The sequence below is a fragment of the Elephantulus edwardii genome, unplaced genomic scaffold (genome assembly GCF_000299155.1).
Source record: "Elephantulus edwardii isolate Elephantulus edwardi_28Jun2011 unplaced genomic scaffold, EleEdw1.0 scaffold00056, whole genome shotgun sequence".
Lineage (NCBI taxonomy): Eukaryota > Metazoa > Chordata > Mammalia > Macroscelidea > Macroscelididae > Elephantulus > Elephantulus edwardii.
The window spans coordinates 2010796-2031969 of NW_006399806.1; the positions used below are offsets into that span (position 1 = coordinate 2010796).

A 21174-nucleotide genomic window follows, 5' to 3' on the forward strand; every position below is an offset into this window, starting at 1 on the left:
TTAGGGCTGTTGTGCATAGGGTCGCTATGAGTCGGAAACGACTCGACGGCACATAACAACAACAACAACAACATTTCTTTCTTAACAATATTCATTTTTACTACATTTATGCTTCTCACATTTCATGTTCCAATCACTACTGTCTGCTTACAACTGTTCCTCCTCCTTTGTGTTTCCATACTTGAGAGATCAGCCTCAGTTGCCGTATCAACTAATCTAAATTTGCTCTATTGTATTTAGAGTTTTCAAAGGCATATTATTTCAGAAGTGGATAAGGAATCCTTTTTCCTAGTCTGTCTTAATTAGAATTCTCAGATTTAAATAGCCACTTAAAATTATCTTTTCTGTGTCTGTGGGATTTATTTTTTAATCTTTGGCTTCATACTTAGAAAAATCCCTCTCATAGCAAGATCATATCTTTAATCTACTACTTCTTCTAATCCCACTTTAATTTATTTGGTACTGAATGAGGAGACCACACAAAGTTACAACTTTTTGAGTAACTATCCAAATGTCAAAACAAATGTAATACATCCTTTCACCAATCTGAAATGTCATGTTCCATGTGTGAGACGGTACCACATCATATCTCCTTTAGTTTTTCTCTAACACATTTTCAGTAATGAGGAGAAATGAATATGTCCTCAGTATAGAAAAGCTGGATGAGTAGAGGTGAATGCTGGGTGAAGGCAGCAGCAACCAGTGTTCAATGTGAGACAGATTTGAGACTGAGAAAGATGGGACAAATAATGTACAACGCATTGACAGAGATGAAGGAGAAAACTGTTCCAAAAGGATATGTGATTAGGTCTTTGTGTCATGACAGGAGTCCAGAGAGAAGGCTGCATAGTGGAGTGGACCTGGGGAGGGGAACATTGTTACATAACAATGGGGGAATTTTTCTTTTACTTTTCTGTGAGGGGAGTGTACTGGGGGGATGGGCAGGGAGAAAAGTGAAACAGTGAATGAATGTAAATCCAAAGTCTATAAATTTTCATTAAAATAAATAAAAAAAGACCAAAACAAAAATAAAAATTAGCGATCAGCAAGTGCTTTGCTCAGTCAATACTGGTGGATTGGAACCGACTCATAGCTGACTCTCAGGTTGCTGAAGCTTTAAATTGCATGGAAGGAGGTTGCCCATTTGTATCCCTAGGAGCCACTGGTGGATTAAAACCTCCAGAGAGCAGCGGCCTTTGGATTTAATCGTACAACTCCTTACCTACTATGCCACCAGAACCCCTTGTGTGCTTTTGCCAAAGATCAGTGAATGCATCAACTTTCTCTGCTAACACTGGGAATTGTGTGTGTGTCTTGCTCAATTGTCCATTAATGACCCCCAAAATTTAGTGTAAAAATAATCTGAACGAGCTAACGAGTGAAATATTTCACATATAATAACAATTGGAATAACAAAGTTGGCAAATAGGAAGTAGTAAATAGAGGCATAATAATGGATTAAAAATCAACCATATTGTAGTCTCCTAGGCTTTGCGCAGGAAAAGAGCATGAAGAAAGTTTTACCTAGGGTCTAAGGAGCTGAGCATTATGTATGTGTTACCAGTACGAAAGAAAAAGATAATAAAATGTTGGGAAGACTACACTTCATAGAAATCAGAATAGAAAGTATCAACTTGTGGGAAAGTGTGTTATGTGTGAAATTAGATTTCCTTTGAGGCAAAAGTGGACCATTCATGTGGCAGTGGGTGATGTATTTAAACCTTGGTTGCTGGTGATCAAGCATTAATAACCACTCTACTATCTTCTCTAGGGAACTCTGGTGGTCTAGCGGGTAAAGAGTTTCACTGCCAACCATAAAGCAGGCAGTTTGAATCCACCAACTACTCTGAGAGAGAAAGATGGACAATCTCCTCTCATGTGATTGATAAGCTTTGAAAATGCAGGGGAGGGCCAACTATGAGTCAGTTCCTACTGGATGACATACAACAACAACAACAATAACAACAACAACAACGACACTATTTTGTCTCTCTCTGATAACTGCATGATTTGAGGACTTTCTGGCCCTGAAAATTTTAACACTGGTGTGATTTCTTTTTTGTTGTTTTTGCTAATTATGCTAACCTCTCTATTTTTTCCTTTTGAATATTTGGACACTCGCTTTCCCAAATAAAATGTGAGCAGAGTACTTGCAATGGAGTGAGCCTGGGACCCCCAGGAGGTGGAGCTACAGAGAAGACACTAAAACGAGTGTCCTAGAAAGCTGTTCAGGTTAGTGAGGCCATCTGTAACTAACAGGAAAGCTAAGTGTGATGCTATTGGGCGGAAATACTCAATAATGCTTTCTTAAAGAAATGAATTACTGCAATTCCAGTAGCTTGGATGATGGCCATGTTTAAAATTTTGTTACTCTATCAAGAGTATGAAATATTACCAGGGAACATATTAACGTAGAAATCATTTCTCTTGAAAATTTAGATTAGACTGTAAAGCTCAATATAAAACTGTCTATGAACACTGCAGTAAAATACCTTTTAAAAAACTAGATGTTCGCCCCCTTCGTTTGGGGTCTCCTAAGTAGTCAGCTCTTTCACATGGATATAAAACTATCCAAGTGCTTTATAATGGCAAACCATTTCTTCTTCTTACTGAGGTCTGAACTATTGTATTGCACTATGCAGAGAATGCTGATTGCTTTGTGGTTGGAAAAGCAGGATGCAGAACCGTGAAACTATTGAATTGAAGTTCTCACTTGGAAAGTGACTCTCTCTGTGAAGTGGAGATGTTCTAAATCTTTCTAACAAATTATTATCCAAGAAAGAATGATGCTTTCTGTAATTCTTCATTCTAAAGCAGCCTTGTGAGGATTAATCAGAAGGAAGATGTCTTGGAGTTGAAATTTGTGACACATGAATTCAGCATATGTGGTTTATGGACAATTTCTGAATGCATTTCATGTGTGTGTTACTTTAATTGGCTTCTCAGTGAGTAAACTTCAACGTGAGGGGTAGGTTTCTGAACTTTTGAACTACCACATCGGATGTCACAATTAGTAGGCATTTCTACTACTGCTGTGGTGCACATGAGAAAAGGGCATCCAACCTTTTCATACAAGACTTGTTCTGAAATAATTTCTAGATTTTGTGTTTTGTTATTATGTATGATGAAATGATTACACTGCATACAGTTTATTGTTACTGGGTTAAACAGAAATATACAAATCTCACATGATTGGTGATTATTTTACAGATGCTAAAGCCCTGTCTGTGAAGTGGATGTTTCTTCTATTCCACAGAAGATACTTACAAAGTATTTAAAAGAACAGAAGGAAAGTTAGCTAAAATTCAACTCATTGCCTTTGAGCTAGAGTTGACTCATAGGTGACCTTCACTGGATTTTCAGAGACTGTAAATGACACAGGAGTAGATTGCCCATCTTTCTCCTGCAGAATAGCTGGTGGATTTAAACCATGTACCTCTCTGTTCTGGGTTGGCAGCACAATTCCTTACCATTAAACTGCCAGTGGCCTAGTGATAGGAGTTGTGCTCTTAACTTGAAGATAAGTGGTTCGAATCTACTAGCTGCTCTGCTGGAGAAAAATGGGCATTCTCATCCCACGTGATCTATTGCCTCTAAAAACTTGCTGGTGAGTAAGTAAGCTATGATTCAATTCCAACTTGATGGTAAACAACAACAACAACAACAACAACAAGCCACCAGAGCTCCCTGGCACAGGAACATTAATCAAAATGAACTATTCAAAAGAGCAAGCTGGAACTCAGTGTTTTTTTCATTAGGACAGTATGCTCTGCATTCTTGTTTGTTTCCTGATTTTTGAAGTTACCAAGTGTCAGTTTCATTCATTGCTTGGACATGTTATTATTAATTTAATAGAGAAACATTTGAAGATCTGCTTCTTTGAATGCAGCTATGTTATCTATTCCTTTAAATGCAGCTGCAAGTTAAACAAAACAAAATAGCCATAGTTGGCAACTTAATATTGACATGTGCCTAAATGAAGTTTCAGGTTTAAATAAGTAAATTCTTCAATAAATTTGTTTGCTTACCCCATACACAAGTTCTCCTACCATCCCATTCCAGATTTTTGTGTCTGCATCCCTTGCTCCGTACTTTCCATCAGGGACAATGGCAATTTTATACTTGATACCAATATGTTTTGCAATTTCAGATGCCAAATCTACACAGTATCCTTCATACTTGTCATTGCCTTCAAACATTTCATGATTCTTCTTATACATAACATATGGGGATTCCTATAACGAGAGAAGGAAAACTGTAAAGGAGAAATTATAAAACATGCAATTTGAATACCTTTTTTAATTTTTTTTTTTAGTTTTAGCATTTTACCAAAAGATTAGATTTGGCAATAATATACATACTGTTTTTGTGTGGCTATAATTTAATAGTAAAATATATGAAAATATAAATAGGTTTAGAAGTACATTAAGTTGCTTTGTCTTAGATACTAAGTGTGACATTATTAGAATAATTTTCTATTGAGGGATGAGATAGCCCTCTTTGGGACTGTGATAGGAAAAATGTCCATTAATAGTTGCCAAGAGAAGAATACGATGAAATTATTATTTCCAAAGTTGCTCATAAAATAAAGACAATTTAGTGGCTTCCCCTTGATATAATAAAAGACTCATTCAAGGTCACTTTCTTCATTGTGTTAAACACAATAGACTGGGACCTCCTTAGAAAAAGGTCTAGTTCGTTCTTCTTTGATCCCTATCAGTTCTTTGAGCAGGTAGTTGCTAGACAATTGTTCGATGAGTAAATGAATTAATTAATCCTTTAAATATCTTATGTAGTTATTTATTTGCATTCAATTTGGTTTCCCAGAACACTTTTACTATTTTGGTTTCAGATAGGCTTTGCACTCCATGACTTATAATTCTATTATAAAATGTATCCCCCGTGGAAATGAATAACTTTCCCTCAGTTATGACATATGCCCATTTAAGTGACATTCCCGCTTAGTCTTCTAGGCAATGGAGAGAAAGTCTGATGAACAATTACTGTGAATATTCTAGCAAAATGCACAGGTGCACTGGTGGTGAGTAATGATTAAAGAGTTTGCAGTTACAGTGGGAAACCCCCAACAACAAAAAAACCAGACAACAAAGAAAAAAAGTCACTTGATTTTAGAAATGAAAACTTGAGCTGCTGGTCACAAGACAGGCTTGGTCAATACATAAGACGCAGGTTCCGGGGCACAGATGAGTTTTCTCAGTCATTTACTGGTCAAATATGATCCCCTCTCGTCATTGAGGACAATGGTTTGTATTAATCTCTCCTAAGCATCTTTTCTTTTCTCCAAGCACATTCTTAAATGGGACAGTTGACCTTCCTTTTGGAATCAGAATTAGAAAATAATCTAGTTTATACAACCTGGCAATTTTTCTTCATTCTGATTTTAAGTACTTTATAAATATAGAAACTACTAAAACTTGGTAAGAGCAGTAAATGATAAGTAGTTTTCTCATAATGATGCCCTTCAAGAGTAACTACAGTGGGAAATTATTATCTAGGATTAGTCTTTATATTATCTTCTTAAATCTTGTCTTAGGTTGAAATGGCCAAGTGAAGTTCCCCATTTATTGAGTGTGATAAATATCCCAACATTGGATTTTATGAAACAAAGTATCTCAACCTATAAAATGAAAGCAATTGACCACATCTCCTGTAAAAGATGATTTGTGTATTAGTTTACCTACATATTATGCAAATATATAGGGTTTTACTAATTACAGATGTGATCATAGAAACTGGTATTTCCAAAGCAATGCTACATTTAAAATAATTCTTTAATTTTTCTCTTTAAAAAAACTAAACTTTCTTTTAAAAATAGACTAATTAAATTGTGGAAAAGGAAAAAGTCAAGTTAAGTTTAAGTCATGTCATTGTTGTAGAGTCACAACTGGCTCATAGTTAACCCTCCAGAGGGTTTTCAGAGGCTGTAAATCTCACAGGAGGTTGGATATTTTCCTCCTGTGGAGTAGCTGGTAGATTGAAACCCTGTCTTTGGGTTGGAAGCACAAATCTTTACCCATAAGTCCATTAGAGCTCTCACTGAACAAAGCAAGGGACATATATTTGTAAAATGCTTAACATTCTAATGGAAATGACAATACAGTTATTATCCAGAATTATTAGCATAACAAACTTGAATTTTGTTTTCTTTTAAGTGATATCACTAAGGATCCCATTTCATACTAAAGTTGAAGGTCCATTTAAAAATATCTAGAATAGTTGATTATTTGGGCATTTTAGTCTTTTAAGTATATGTTCATATACATATATATGTTATCGATTAGCTGTGTGTTGAAGTTCTTTAAACTGGCATAAGCATTTAACTTGATAAATTCTCTCTATGCTAAATAGTGAGTTATTTGCTTCCATTAACATGTTATATCCTTTCTTTAATGTAAACAAAAACGCAAGCTTACTGGTGCTGTCATTTCCAATTCATAGCTACCCTTCACTGGGTGTCTGAGTCTGTAAATCTCAATGAATGGAGATTGCTTTCATGCTATTTTTCTCCCATGGAGCTACTGCTAGATTTCAAACCCCCAGAGATGTGGAGACTTGAGATTAGCAGTGCAACATTCTCCAGGTGAAGCCATTGCTGTGACCTCTATTTACTAACACACATTTAGGAAGCACCCACTGTGTGCCAGGCACTTTACTAGGAGCTGAAGTAATAAAAAGAAATAGAATATATCCCTTGTTGTTTTGATGAAAATCATTGTGAAATATTTAGAAAACTAGTAACAGGTGAGAGGAGAGGAGGATGAGAATAAAATATATTATTGAAATAAAGTTCTGTTTTTATTCAGTGCTTACTTGTTCTCAAGTTCTTCACCTGTACCCTTTAGTTTACTTCTTACAATGACAGCTTGAGATATGCACTCCATAGTTTTCACATGAAAACATTAGAGCTCAGAAAGGTTAAGAATATTATTGAATTTCATTGGGTTAGTAAGTGGAACTGCTGGGATTTGAACATATATTTTGAAATATTTTTAAATATTATTGCATCCTTTCACATAACAACAACTATTTGGGATTTCTTTTGATTTAACAGAGAGGTTCTAAGTTTGAAAAAATACATTTCTGTTTTTTTCCTGAGTGCATTTCTTGATAAAAAAAAATCTTGCATGAATGATGTAGATAAAACTTTCTGTTTTTACTTAGTGTCTGGTACACAGGAAACATTCAATAAATAGATTTCCTGGCCTATCTGTGTGTCCACATAGGGAAAATGACAATGTGATTATCTCAATATATTCTGTTATGATTTTTTAAAAGGAATATTAATACCAACGAGGGCTAGGCCACATTTTTTCTGAAACTGTAATATGTAGATGCATAACAGTAACAATGGGCTTCATCATGATGGAGATCTTGGAGCTGGGACAGAACAGGGTGAGGTTTCTATCTGTTGTTCATTATTGGGTTACTATGAGTTGCAAATGACAAAAACAAACACCAATACATGATTAAAAAAACCAACATGCTGTCTCTTTTATTAAAAAAAATAAAATCCATTTTTTTCTAGATATCTGGAATTACATCAGATTTCTTCCTTCTGCCTCAATTTCCAAACCCTGCCAAAAAAGGTGCTTGAAAAACATTCAGCTGACTGAAAATGTTAACAGATACAGAATCCAGCCAGAGTTTTGTACAATCAGGAGCATAATCATTAAGATTTAGGTTGCATGATGCATATACCTTGTGGTGTATACAGCTTACAGAAACATGATGATCATCCTCAGGGAGGTGGGAAGAGGGACGGAAAGGCAGGCAAGACTTAATATGAACAAGGACTTTCACAGTTGCTCAACTGTATCCTGTTCCTTGGCATCTGGGTCATTTTTCCGTTCTTTTACGTCAAATCCAAATAGGTAGCATATTCTTGATTATTCAGCCTCCTCCCCTGGCCTCATCTCTACTCTGATATTTTATCTAAAATTAGCTCTTTAAATGCTACATATATTTGGCAGATTGAATGCAAAGTCTGGGGCGACCATGGAGGAATAAAAGTTTTAGTCTTTTCAAGGTAACAGCCATTCAGGGAGATTGAAGAGCTTCTTAATAAAGCATACTTTTAGGAGTCCTAAGTGATCAACTTTGAACAAAAATAGAAGGCTCAGAGGGGTAGAATAGAATAGCTTCTCACTTTGCCATAAGAGAACAGCTTCCACCTTTATTACCTACTACTGTGCCCTGGGGCATCATCCATAATGAGTTGTGCTGCTACCACACAGATTGAGTCTCCGGTGGTTCAAATCACCAGCAACCCCACAGGAGAACGACAGAGCAATCTCCTCCACTGGAGGGTCAGGTAGGAAGGAGTTGGTTTTGACATGACGGCAATGACTTGATTTGACCTTGTGCTCTTGATATGACTTTTTTCTCTTTTCAACATATTCTTCCACAAATTAGCTAGACTATTTTTTTAAAAATGAGATTTTGCATTTTTTATTAAAGACTATGAAAGGATTTGTGAACAATACCTGTAATATTGTGTAGCATACCTTAGAAACTAACACTGCTTTGCAATAACTCACTAGTTTTCATGATCATATTTATAATTTACAGGGCTTTTCATATTTGCATAGTGTTTAGTCTCATATACTTTGGGCATGTTGCTATGAGGGGACTATTCCTTGGAGAAGGACATCATGCTTGGGAAGTTGGAGGGTTAGCAAAAGAGAAGAAGACTTTCAACTAGATGGATTGACACAATGACTTCTGGAGTGGGTACAAGTATGTCAGAGACGATGAGGACGGCACAGGATAGAATAAGGTTCAGATCTGTTGTTCATAGGGTTTCTATTGGTTGTGCTCGACTTGATGGCACCTAACAACAAAAAACAACAACATAAAGTTTAGGCAAACTACTATAAGAATTTCATCTTTGGTCAGTTGCCGTCATTTTACTGGTAGAGATGGCAATTAGTGAGCAAATGGTCTATAGTACAATAAAGTTATTTTTAAATTCATTACTCAGTGATTATGGTTATTTTTTGCTGGAACATGTTAAAAAATGGAAGATCTCTATGTGTGCTCTGCTATTTAAGATTTAGGGTTTAGCTTTCTTATTAAAGTATTTGTTTAAATGAATGTAAATTATTTTTGGTCAATAAAGGATGCATTTTCCACGAAAAGAAAATTATTTGGGATCATGTATATAGTTAGCAAAAATGAAATGGCTGGAAAGAAGATACTAGAAATGCTTAAAAAATTCTAATTATCACAAAAATTATTGTTAGAATATTTATGGAGAACAGATAAAAGTTCTGTAGCATCTATCAAAGTTATTTCTCTGTAGATATATACCCTTCTTCAAAAGGATGTACAAGATGTAAATGTAAATTCTCATGCATATAAATAATTTATTCCATCAAAGAAATTTTTTAAAATAGAAAGTAAAAGGTCTGTATTCAATTCAGAAAATGAAGTATAATACTAGAAACATATTAAATTTATTAAAAAGAATTTATTTTTAAAAATGGAGTTATAAGTTCTTAGGTGTGTGTAAATTGATATTAACACTGGGTTCAAAGGAATTATATCTGTATTTTATATATGTATGAGTTTGTGTGTATTCACATATACTCATAGGTGTAAATAGAAGAATTGTGGTGGTGCAATTTCCAGTGCTTGGGTGCTAACTGAAAGATCAGGCAAGTGGTTCAAATCTACTAGGTGCTTTGTCAGCCAAAAATCTGATGATCTGCTACAGTGGAGGACAAAGCTTAGACTACATGCTAGTTCTTGTTACTCTACTGTATCAGGTCTCTATGAGATAGAGTTGACTCAATAGCATATAGCAACCATAATATAAAAATATACACATGATATATTTTTATATACACATATAAAATAGCTATAACATTTTTTGTAGAGAAAATAAATGATAAGCAACTCACAAAAAACTAACCTCTGAAAAGAAAAAATGTAAAAAATGAAATTGTAGGTTTATGAGAAAATTTGGAAGTTGTAGTGAATAAATATAGTTTTATGTACTTATTTTAAAAGTTCTGTTCATAAAGATGGCAAGACATGGATTCTTAGTATCCAACATGCCACACCCAACACTCTGGGGACAAATGAAGGAGAGATATCACCTGATTATAATCCGCTTTTCTTTGCAGATTAATGGTTACACAGAGAAAACAGGCCAATTAAAGAGGAATTTAATATTTCTAAATGGCTGAATTTATCTAAATCACATGGTATAGATTTGACTTCCCTAGGCTGTTTGCAGAAACTGTTCTTTTGAATTTGACAAGTGAAATCAAAAGGTCACAGTCACATGAACTTCACAAAAATTTTTCATCACTATGATTGAACAATTAAAAAAATAATAAGGATCTGAATGACAAAGTTTAGCTCTTTCAACTTTGTTTCAACCATGTTTCCCATGTGATGATATGATTTTTATTCAGTTTTAGCTGAGTTGTATTTATAATTCACACTCACTCACTGGTTGCTGTTGAGTCAGAATTGACCCATATCTGACCGTTGAATGGGTTTTTCCCATGGGAGGAGATTGCCCATCTTTCTCTCATGGAACAATTGGTGGATCTGAACTTGCAGAGAGAGCCTTTGATTAACAGCACTACCCCCTACGGACTATACCACTAGAACTCCCTTTCATATATTCAGCCTGACTATATTCAAATGGAATAGATTGATCAAGATGAAGATAAAATAATAGGTATAAAAATACTATGTTAAAAGAAAAAGTAAATTTTAACAGCATAAGAGGTTGAAGCCATATTTTATTTGTTAGGATAAATAAATTTTAGAAGACTAAATTATTGTACAAAACAAGCTCTAGCGAATGTAAGAATTTTGTCTATGCCTCACATATAGCAGACGCTCAAGAAATATTTATGAATGAATAAATAAATTTCTCAGTCAATTTTATTTAACAATAGCATTTATCATTACAGTGTATTAACATATAAATATCAACATACACAGAGGCAAAAACACATGGGAGAAAAGCAACGCCATATTAATTTCTATCCAGATGAATGTTCCCAGTGCTGTAACACTCTCAGCCCTCTCTGGTGTCAAGAGATCTAATCTATCTCGCACATGCTACAATGTCTAGACAACCCCACTTGGGAGTTTTTCAATGAATTTAGGGGATTATCACATGCAGGTGCCAATAGTGCATTCATCTACAAGGAATCACAGATCTTTCAATACAAACGAGCTGGTGGGAATATCACAGGTCCCTGGCTACCATTTTCAACAAAAGCAGATACAGGGATGATTTTTAGGGAATGGATTCTGAAATGCCTTTTTGAATTCTTGAATAGTTATACAGTTGTAAACACTAGAGATAATATTTCTGCACAAATGACATTTTATACAGAAAGACAGATAACTAGCATTGCACTATTTTAATAGCAAAAATATTGATGGCATCACTGTCAAACAATAGATACTTAACAGAATATTCTTTAGGTATATAAGAAACAGTTGGCTTTGTCAATCACTTTTGCTTTTATTTTTGATAGCATGCTTCATGAAAATTAGTCATGCTTGAAAAATGAATTCAGTATTTTGCCTTTTAGAATATTTTCTCCCTTTCATAACAGGGATAGAAGTTAGATTTTCTATATAATACCTATGTTGTACATTAAAATACCATTTCACACACAACAGACACAATTAAAAAAATTCTCTAAAAGCTGTAGTATATGTTTAGAAAACAAGTACACACATTCATAGATATTTACTTTAAAAAGCAAACAAGCTATGCTTGGAACTAGGAGTTGTATAATTTCATCACTTATGTACAAAGACCTCATTTCAAGATATGGGGCTGATAAATCAGAATTACGAAATGCTTATTTTTCCACATCTATGCATTTTCTTGAGGAAACTGAGAATGAATTCTTCTTTTGCTCTGGTATCTCAGAAAAGTCACAGGCATTTTTTTTTAAAAAAAATATTTTTTCTGGTAGTCCAGAGTTGGTCATCCAAGTAGAATCCCGCATGAAAATTGAGCTTAAATTGACTACATTGGAGCACAAGACTTGAGCCTTGTTTAGGAATGGTCGAACAGCATGGAACTCTTTTCCTTCTTGGTCAATTTCTTAAAATAGGATTCTTCATCAGAGGCTGAAAAGAGGAGGACTGTACTGAAGTATGACTTTCCATTACTGTGTCTTTTTTAGGAAAAGAAATATGTATATATTGCTTTTCAAGTCCCATGCAAGTATCACACAGTGAAGTTAGAAGATACATATATCATACTCTTACACACAAACTGCTGTTGGTTGGCTTGCATTCTAAAATCAGAATTGTCCAATCAAAGCTTGGCAGAATACATTGAACTGCTAATGGATGATGCAACACAGACAAAATTAAATGTAACATATGAAAGCTTTTCTCTGGCATTTCCATGCTTTGACCTCAATATCAGTTTTGGGAATCACCTGAAGTTCTTGCCAAAAGAAAATGAAGATGATGAAGGCTAAAAGCTACATCACATAAAGTGCTTCCATTTTGTTTAGGGTAAGTGCTTCCATAAATAACTGAAAATATGTCCTGACTAATGAGACAGTGAGCTGGAGTATATCACTTTAAATTACATGGAAAAGGTCACCGATTGTTGATCTCTTTTGACTAGATTTGAGTTTAAAGGGTATGCTTGACTTTAGAGAGAAAAATACAAAAAATACTCCATTATTTAAAAGTTAATTTCATGAAAGCTTGTTGTTGTTGTTTTTTTTTTAGAAACCAGTCTCAAAATTTAGAGTAGTTTTCATTTTATGATGTGACTGACTGAATGAATCACATTTTCTTAGTTCCCAGAAGTCCAATTAACAACATTGCATATTGCATTTATGGCCAATGAGAAAAAGAATCGGTGTAAAAATCCATTCACATTAAACAAAGATGTATTTTCTAAGGTATTTACGTATATAAAACATGTTCATAGAAACCTTCACATTCATATCTCCATTGTTATAAACAGACAGTGGAAATTACTACCTGATGATTAAGCTACCCGAAAATTTATAATTTAAGTATTATTCAACAAATTTAAAACACTGATACTCTGAGTAACATAGTTACTGTAATAATATGCCATTTGCTGCTAAGTATTTTTCATGATTGGTTATTACCAATTTTCATGTATATTTTGGAGGTCTTTTCATTTCATATATTTTGCAACTAGAGTGACTCTCTAAAGAGTGACAATCTCAGTCTCTAACATCCGAGCATTTATTTCAAAGAACAAAAATGTAACAAAAGGTAACACAAATAAAAGTACTGGATGTAAGCTCAGGACACACTTATTCAAGCCTTGACAGACTTATTATGAACAAGAACACCCACAATATGACTGCTGAGATGGACCTTTAACCTCCCCTGGTCATCAGGGCTGGGGAGTTAGAAGTATCTTTGGACAAAACGGAAAAGCGTAAAGCATAGACCGAAACTTACCATGATTGTGGTTACAACTACTGTTCTGTTTTCAATAGCTGCTGTGTCATTTCCAAGAGTGGGTACATCTTGAATCAAGACCAGTTTATCCATATCATTCCAGTAACCAACCTGCAAAATAGACAAAATACCTGAAGACATGTTTTAGACGAGTTCTCCCTAGTTTTGCTTAGAACAAGGAGAGGTATAATAAATGAGCAAGTGCACACACACACACACACACACACACACACACACATTCTTCGCTTTTAACAACCAGAAACAAAAGCAGCAACAAAAGTGATTGGATGTTTTCTTAGTTGATTCACTAGCTAACTTTAAAATCACAGAGTAGTCAGGGTAGTGGAGATGAATGTATCCAAAAGGACCATGAATATGGATGGATAATCACTTTGTATTGATTGTTTCCCTAATGAGATGAGTGAGCAGCCCTTAGCAAGGAATTTATTTCACTTTATCAATAACTTTACAAATTGTATGGTACAGCAAACAGATTTGTAAAGAGGATATTGTTGTCGTTATTATGTGCCATCGAGTCGCTTACGACTCATAGCGACCCTGTGTACAAGAGCTCTAAACACCGTTCTATCCTGTGCCAACCTAGCCATTCCAAATGCACTTCCCACCACTCCAGTCACAGAATCGATCCATCTCACCAAAGGTCTTCCTCTCCTTCGCCGCCCCTCCACTCTGCCAAACATGATGTCCCTCTCCAAAGAACAGTCCCTCCTTGCAACATGCCCAAAGTATGTCAGACGAAGCTTCAGAATCCTTCACTCCAAGGAGCATTCCGGCTTCACCTTCTCCAACCTGTTTGTTCTCCTAGCAGTCCATGGTATATTCAACACTCTTCTCTAGCATCACAGTTCAAAGGCATCAATTCTCTTTCTATTATCTCTATTCTCTGTCCAACTCTCTGATGGCTAGCACGTAATTGCTAAGACTATAGCCTGGATCAGGCACACCTTAGTCTCCAGCCTGACGTCGTTGCTCTTCAGTACTCTTGAGAGGTCCCTCACAGCTGACTTGCCCAATGCAATTCTTCTCTTGATTTCCTGGCTGCTGTTACCAAGAGTATTGATTGTGGACCCAAGTAAACTAAAACTGTTAACTATCTTAATCTCTTCACCATCCATAGATATACAGGGTATTTTAAAGCATACAAAAATAATTTATGTGTTTTGAAAGAAATATAGAAACGGTTTTGCTATGACAAAACCTAGACAGCTGGAAATGAAACCATACAATTTCTGAGATCAGATGAATATTAAGAGATGGTATTTTTCACTTTTAAGGATTACATTTAAATTTGTGCTTTTGTACTTTTCCATTACTTTAATGTTTTATCATTTAGAAATGAAGCAAGCTCTTGGCCAAAAATTCATCTAGTGGTAAGAAGCTGTATTGCAAACCCAAAGGCATGTGTTTCAAATCCACCAGCTGCTCCATGGGAGAAGTATGGGCGGTCTGCTCCTGTGTGACTTACTGCCTCTGAAAACTCACTGGAAAGTCAGCTATGAGTCAGTTCTGACTCAAAGCACAGAAAAAATAAGAACAACAGTTGGTAAAGTATTTTAAAGATAGCATGCTCCAGTTGGCTTCTTACTGGACAGGTTAGTTGCTTTTTATTTCTGCATTATGTAGACCATTTGGTAGGCATGGACAGCTACCATGTATTAGTACTTTCTGGAAACCAGCCTTACCCTTCTTCAAACAATTAATACACAAAACAAACAAAGACGTATCCACAGTTTAGAGATGATAACTATTTTAGAAATTTAAGGACATCACACAAGGTTATACTTTCATGGGGCCAGAATTCAAAACTCTTCTGAATGAGTCCAAATTTATATATTTTGCTATTATATGGTGATTTTTTTTTTCAAAAGAAGGTTAATTTAATGCTTTCTAAACACCTTTGGTAAATTTCTTGATGCCATTGATAAAATGTATTTCTCCAAATATATATATATGTATATATGTATTTGTATATGTGTATACACACATACACCCACACACACACACACACACACACACACACACACATATTTTATTTTATCGTGGCATCCTTGATGACATCAGGGTTGAACATTCAGCTATTAATCAAAAGGCTGACTGTTTGAACCCATAAGGTGTTCCACAGAAGAACTAATAATATTGTCCCATAAAGTTTTTAGCCTGGATAACCTCATGGAGAATTTCTGCTTTCTTTTTGGGTCACAATCAGTGAAATTAATGAGACAGCACAAAATAAAGTTTGCTCCCTGAACTGAATTCCTTCCTATATACTTGGTAGTCTCTCTTGCCTACTGCATATTTCATAAGTGTCATGAGCATATTGAATAAAGCAAGCATCAACATGTCAGAATAAGCACTTTCTGAAAACATTCACAAATACTGTATGTCTAATACAATACCAGAATAGGTGGGGTAAAATAATTTTCAACAATGTGGCATGCTACACTTCTTGGCTTAATCAGGACTATGCGTATATATCAATTTGTTGATTTTTATTTGTCCATGTGAATCTACTTAGAGATGATATTTACTGGATAATTCTGTGAAAAATATAACTTAAAAATAAGTTTACCTTTGGGACCTTGCCTCTGCTCAAATTCTTCTAAAACTTGAAGTAATCATATTAAAAACTACTTCTTTTTCCACTTGACAGTTATTTGACATCAAAATGGGTTTCACAATTTAACACTCCATTGTGACGTAGCTACTCTGTAGATTTTAGCTTTCAACTCTCTAGGAAGGACATTTTTACTTATTTATTAAGTTTCCACAACAGAAAAAGTAAAGACCAGAGACACATTCTGAATTTCTCAAAGTTTGAGACGACGTTATTTAGCATTTAAAAACGAAGTTGTGGGTTTATATGTATCCTCCATAAAAGATAAATGATCCAGAAATGCAGGAAAATTAAAATTATAAGTAAAATTTTAGCCAACACTGTATAATTGTCTAATATCAACATTCAGTACTGGAGAGAAAAGAAATCCACACTCTGCAGTGTGATACTGTTTAATGGGAGGTTTCATGGAGGTCATGGGCTTCCAGGGAAGTAACACCAATTAGGGGTTCACTCTTTAAGAAACGAATTTTAAAATTAGACCATGAAACCTCCTGTGAGATAAAGATCCTTGTCCTAGTTATTCACACCATTTTCTAATTAAATACAAACTTTTGCCATGTCTGATCTCATTTAGTCAGATTTTCTCCACATATAGACACACTTAAATGACTAAATTGATAGGAAAACAAAGGCAAAAAAAATCCCCCCCCAAAACTAAACAAAAAACTATTTACTTTGATCCTCTGAAGGCAGATTATGTGTAAATATACCCATAATAAAGTATGTGAGCTGACATCTCTGTATGTGCTCCCAACGGGACTGGTCATATTGGGCATGAACAGGCATCGAGGGGCCACAAAATCTGTGTTCTACTTAAAGTTGGTCCCACGGAGTGCTGCTGTGTCTACCTGTCCTGCAGAATTTAACTTAATTCCCACAGCTCTGAGCCCTGGGATTGAGTATGTTTCTCTCCAAGAAAAAGAGACTACACAGCTGGAGCTACATAGACATTCTCTTCCATCCCAGAACCGTATCTTTCTAACTGAACATCTCTGGCCAAATCACTTATGAACTTGAATTTTCTATTAAAAAAAACAAAACAAACCACCCAACAATCCATAGGTATCTTATATGCCAATGCTTGCGAGTACTGAGTGTTAAAGGCTCAGGAGTTTTCTATTACAAAGTCTAACATGTTTTTTGTTGTTAGATGCCATCGACTTGACTATGATAATAGTGTCTAACACAACTGCCATTTTTGCCATGGTGAAATCTGGAAGCCAACCAAGTATGGAGCTTGAGTGTTCCCTCTTGATTTCAGGGGGTCAACAGAATGACAAGCCTAGGATCAGGCGAGTCAGATAGAGCTTTTAGTGTCTGCTTAATGAGACTTTCAGTCAGCTTTCCTTTTCCACAAGTCAGACCAACTGATGGGCTGAATCTTTGTTCTGTTTGCAGAGATTGCTCCCTTGCTCGCACGTTTTCAATTTGCAAGAGCGAGTGCCTGCTTCACAGACATATCACCTAGTCTCACCAGCACAGTGTTGCTCTTGGTAGCTCATTTTTAAGTTTAATATTCCAGACAGAATGCCCACGTTGATTGTTGCAAAGGAAAAATGAAGATAGATAAGTCTACAACATTTTACAGCGCATATTTCTTTTAAGAGTTTTGGGTGGATGTCAGCTGAGTGTAAAGATGTACAATTTATCACTTGTCTTTCTTACTCTTTAACTTACTCCTAAAAAAAAGGAGTTAATTTTTGCTACAATCATAGTTCAGCAGGCCATGAAATATTGCTGTGCTATGCATAGCCCATTTGCTATTACTGTTAGTTAACATCAGTTTCCTTTTTCCTTATACTTTCTTTTGTAGGAAAACATTTTTTTCTTTCTGTATTGTTTTGTACAATGTAAAATTGTCTTTCATTTTATAAAGAATTTTTAAAAATTAGTTAATATTGTAAAGGGTGTTCTGGTGGCCTAGTGGGTAAGGAGTTACACTACCAACCCAAAGGTAAGCAGTTTGAATCCACTAGCTGTTCTGTGGGAGAAAGAAAGGCAATTTACTCCTGTAAATTTGTGAGTTTAGAATCTCTAAAAACCTGCTGAAGGGTCAGTCTGATTTGACAGCAATGAACAACAATGTACAATATTGCAAGGCCTGGAAGGTGGGATTGCTTTACCTTTTCCCACAAAGTAGTCATAGTTTTCAGGCTTTTGTGATATTCGATTTGCTCCATAATGAATGAAAAGAATGCTCTATAAAATCGCTTGCGGCTGACTCTGTGTGCTGAGAAAAGCTGATGTTTCCATAGAACTCCCTGGATTTCTTCTTAAATGACAGTCTTTAGGAGTGTGTCTCCTCTTGTTGGGGACAGCTACCTTTGAGGCACCGCTGGGCTTCCCAGCTGGCATCTGTCTCTTAGGCTACCGATCTGATTATGCACACTTCAACCTAATGGGTGTTATCCAGGTGGCCTAGTGGTATGGGGTTGGGCTGCTAACTCAAAGGTAGACAGTTGGAATTTACCAGCTGTTCTGCAGAAGAAAATGGGGCAATCTTCTTCCATGTAATTTACAGCCACTGAAAACCCACTGGATGGTCTGTTATGAGTTGTTTCCAATGTGACAACACATACAACAACAACAACAATACACACTCAAGGAGATGCTGACCAAGGGGCCAAAAAGTTGGAGATGATATTCATGGTAGTTGAAATTCTCTCCCTCAAATATATAGGAGAATATCCATACTATTGTTGCTGTTGTTAGGTTCCATTGAGTAGAGTATGACTCATAGCAACCCTATGAACACCAGATCTGAACTCTGTCCTATCTTGTGCCAATCTCACAGTCTCTGACACACCCAAGCCCATTGCTGTAGTCACTGTATCAATCTATCTGGTACTATAGATTGGAGCAAAATACAGCCCTACAGAGTTTTGCCATTTTCTATCTATGACCTTAACTCTCCTGCTTCCATTTCTACCAACCCAAATTCTAACATGGCTAACTTAACATACCAGCTCTTCTACAAAACCTCCCTTGATTTTTTTCCTCAAGCAGAAAGTAATCCTTCCTCTTTAGGATGCCGATATGATATGCCTTTTCTTCAACCGTCATATAAACTTATTATTGTATTCTTCCCTACTAGAAAATAAACTTCTCTAGAGCAAGGTCTACTAAGGTAATAAATTGTTATGTGCTGTTCAGTAGAGTCTGATTTATAACAACCCTATAAACAAAAGATCTGAACCTTGTCCTATCCTGTGCTATCTTCATCATCTCTGACATAACTGAGCTCATTGTTTCCATCTGACTGAAGCGTCTTCCTCTCTTTAGCTGACCTTCCAGATTTCCTAGCATAACATCCCTTACCAAAGAATACATCCTTCTAGTAACAAGCTCCATGCATAGGTGTAGTTTTCATAGGAGATGAAGTCCATGAGGTATTCAATACTCTTCTCCAACAACACAACTCAAATGCATTGATTTTTCTTGTCACACTTATTCATTGTCCAGCTCTCAGATGCATATCAACTTATTGAAAAGACTATGACCTGAATCAGCTGTAGTAATTTGGTATAGCCGTTGACAACCAACTTTGCCAATCGAAATGTCTTTTGATTTATTTCTTGCTGGTGCCAAGGGTGTTAATTGTGGGTCTAAGTAAGATGAAGTTGTTGACACTTTCAGTCTTTTCTTTATTTCTCTATTATGATGTTGCCTATAAGCCCACTGGTGAGGACTTTTGCATTCTTGATGTTGAGATGTAATTCATATTGTAGGCTGTAGTCTTGGAACTTCTTTAACAAGCACTTCATGTCCTCACTTTTAGGGAATAAAGTCATGTCAGCTGTATAACACAAGTTGTTGATGAATCTTCCTCCTATACTGGTGCCACATTTTTCTTCATAGGGTCCAGCTTCCCAAATGATTTGTTCAGAATATAGATTTAATTGGTATGGATAAAGGATGATACAGCCTTTCTTGATTTGAAAATATACCATGTTCCTTTGCTCTATTCACATAAAACAACTTCTTGGTCTAGGTATGACCACGATACACTGAAGGCATTGGCAAAAAAATAATCACTGGGATACCAATTGACATGTCTCAACTAATGGATGTAACCCTGGACATGCTTACCAATGTGTGCCAAGAAATTTGGAAGACAGCTACCTGACCAACTGACTGTAAGAGACCCATATTTATTCCAACTCCCAATGAAAGTGATATAATAGGATGTGGAAATTATTGAACAATATAATTAATATTATAAGCAAAATACTACTGAAAATCATACAAAATAGCTAGAATATTACATTGACAGAGAACTGTATAAGAAGTTCAAGAAGCATTTAGAAGAGGCTTTGGCACCAGGGATATCATCGCTGTCAGCTGGATCTCGGTAGAAAGCAGAGAGTACCAGGAGAATGTCTGTATTTGTTTTACTGACTATCCGAAGACATTTGACTGTATTGATTGTACACTGTGTGGATGATAAGAAACTATGCTTAACATTGAGAAGATTGGGAATCCCAGAACATTTAGTCACACACATAGAAACCAATCAATGAAATAGTGTGGAAATACTCTTGAGCCAGATAAACCTGAATTAAGTTTTTTTAATTAAATTTTTTATCTTGCCACTCACATGCTGTCTGGTCTTAGATAAGAAAGCACTTGTTGTTGTTGATTGCCTTCAAGTTGAACACGCCTTTCTATGGACACTGATCAAAGTTCATAGTTTCCAGAGGCATGTTGTTTAGGAATTGGGTGCCACTCCTGCTTCCAAAAGAAAGTACTTACTGGATGTTAAATTTTGTCATTTGTAGAGAGAGAATGAGAATAGTTATGTCATAGGTGTGTTGTGAAGATTAAATACAAGCACCAAGTATAGTGCCTGGGACAAGGCAAGTATTTTATAAATTGTAGCCATCATTGTTATATCAAAACACTAATTTATAGTTTGGAAAGATTCTTTTTAAAATACTCATTTTTCAGTTATTGGTTTCAGAATATTCTGAAAAATATTCATTTTTCAGAACATACACAGTGAAACATACCAATTTAATAGTTTCTACAAGTACTATTTAGTGATATTCTTTACATTTTATACTGATATT

General features: G+C 35.5%; 1 protein-coding gene across 4 annotated transcripts in view; it reads right to left on the reverse strand.

The window, feature by feature from the left end:
• GRIA4 (glutamate receptor, ionotropic, AMPA 4) overlaps window positions 1-21174 on the reverse strand; it is a 584876-nt gene that overhangs the window by 70999 nt on the left and 492703 nt on the right. For 3 of the 4 annotated variants that reach the window (XM_006887293.1, XM_006887295.1, XM_006887294.1), the window contains 2 exons: window positions 13468-13578; window positions 4029-4235 (listed from right to left, as the gene is read on the reverse strand). In XM_006887293.1, coding sequence (XP_006887355.1) covers window positions 4029-4235; window positions 13468-13578 — 318 coding nt within the window. Of the gene's footprint in view, window positions 1-4028; window positions 4236-11468; window positions 12136-13467; window positions 13579-21174 lie in introns of those variants that run through there. The other variant, XM_006887296.1, reaches the window with a different exon arrangement.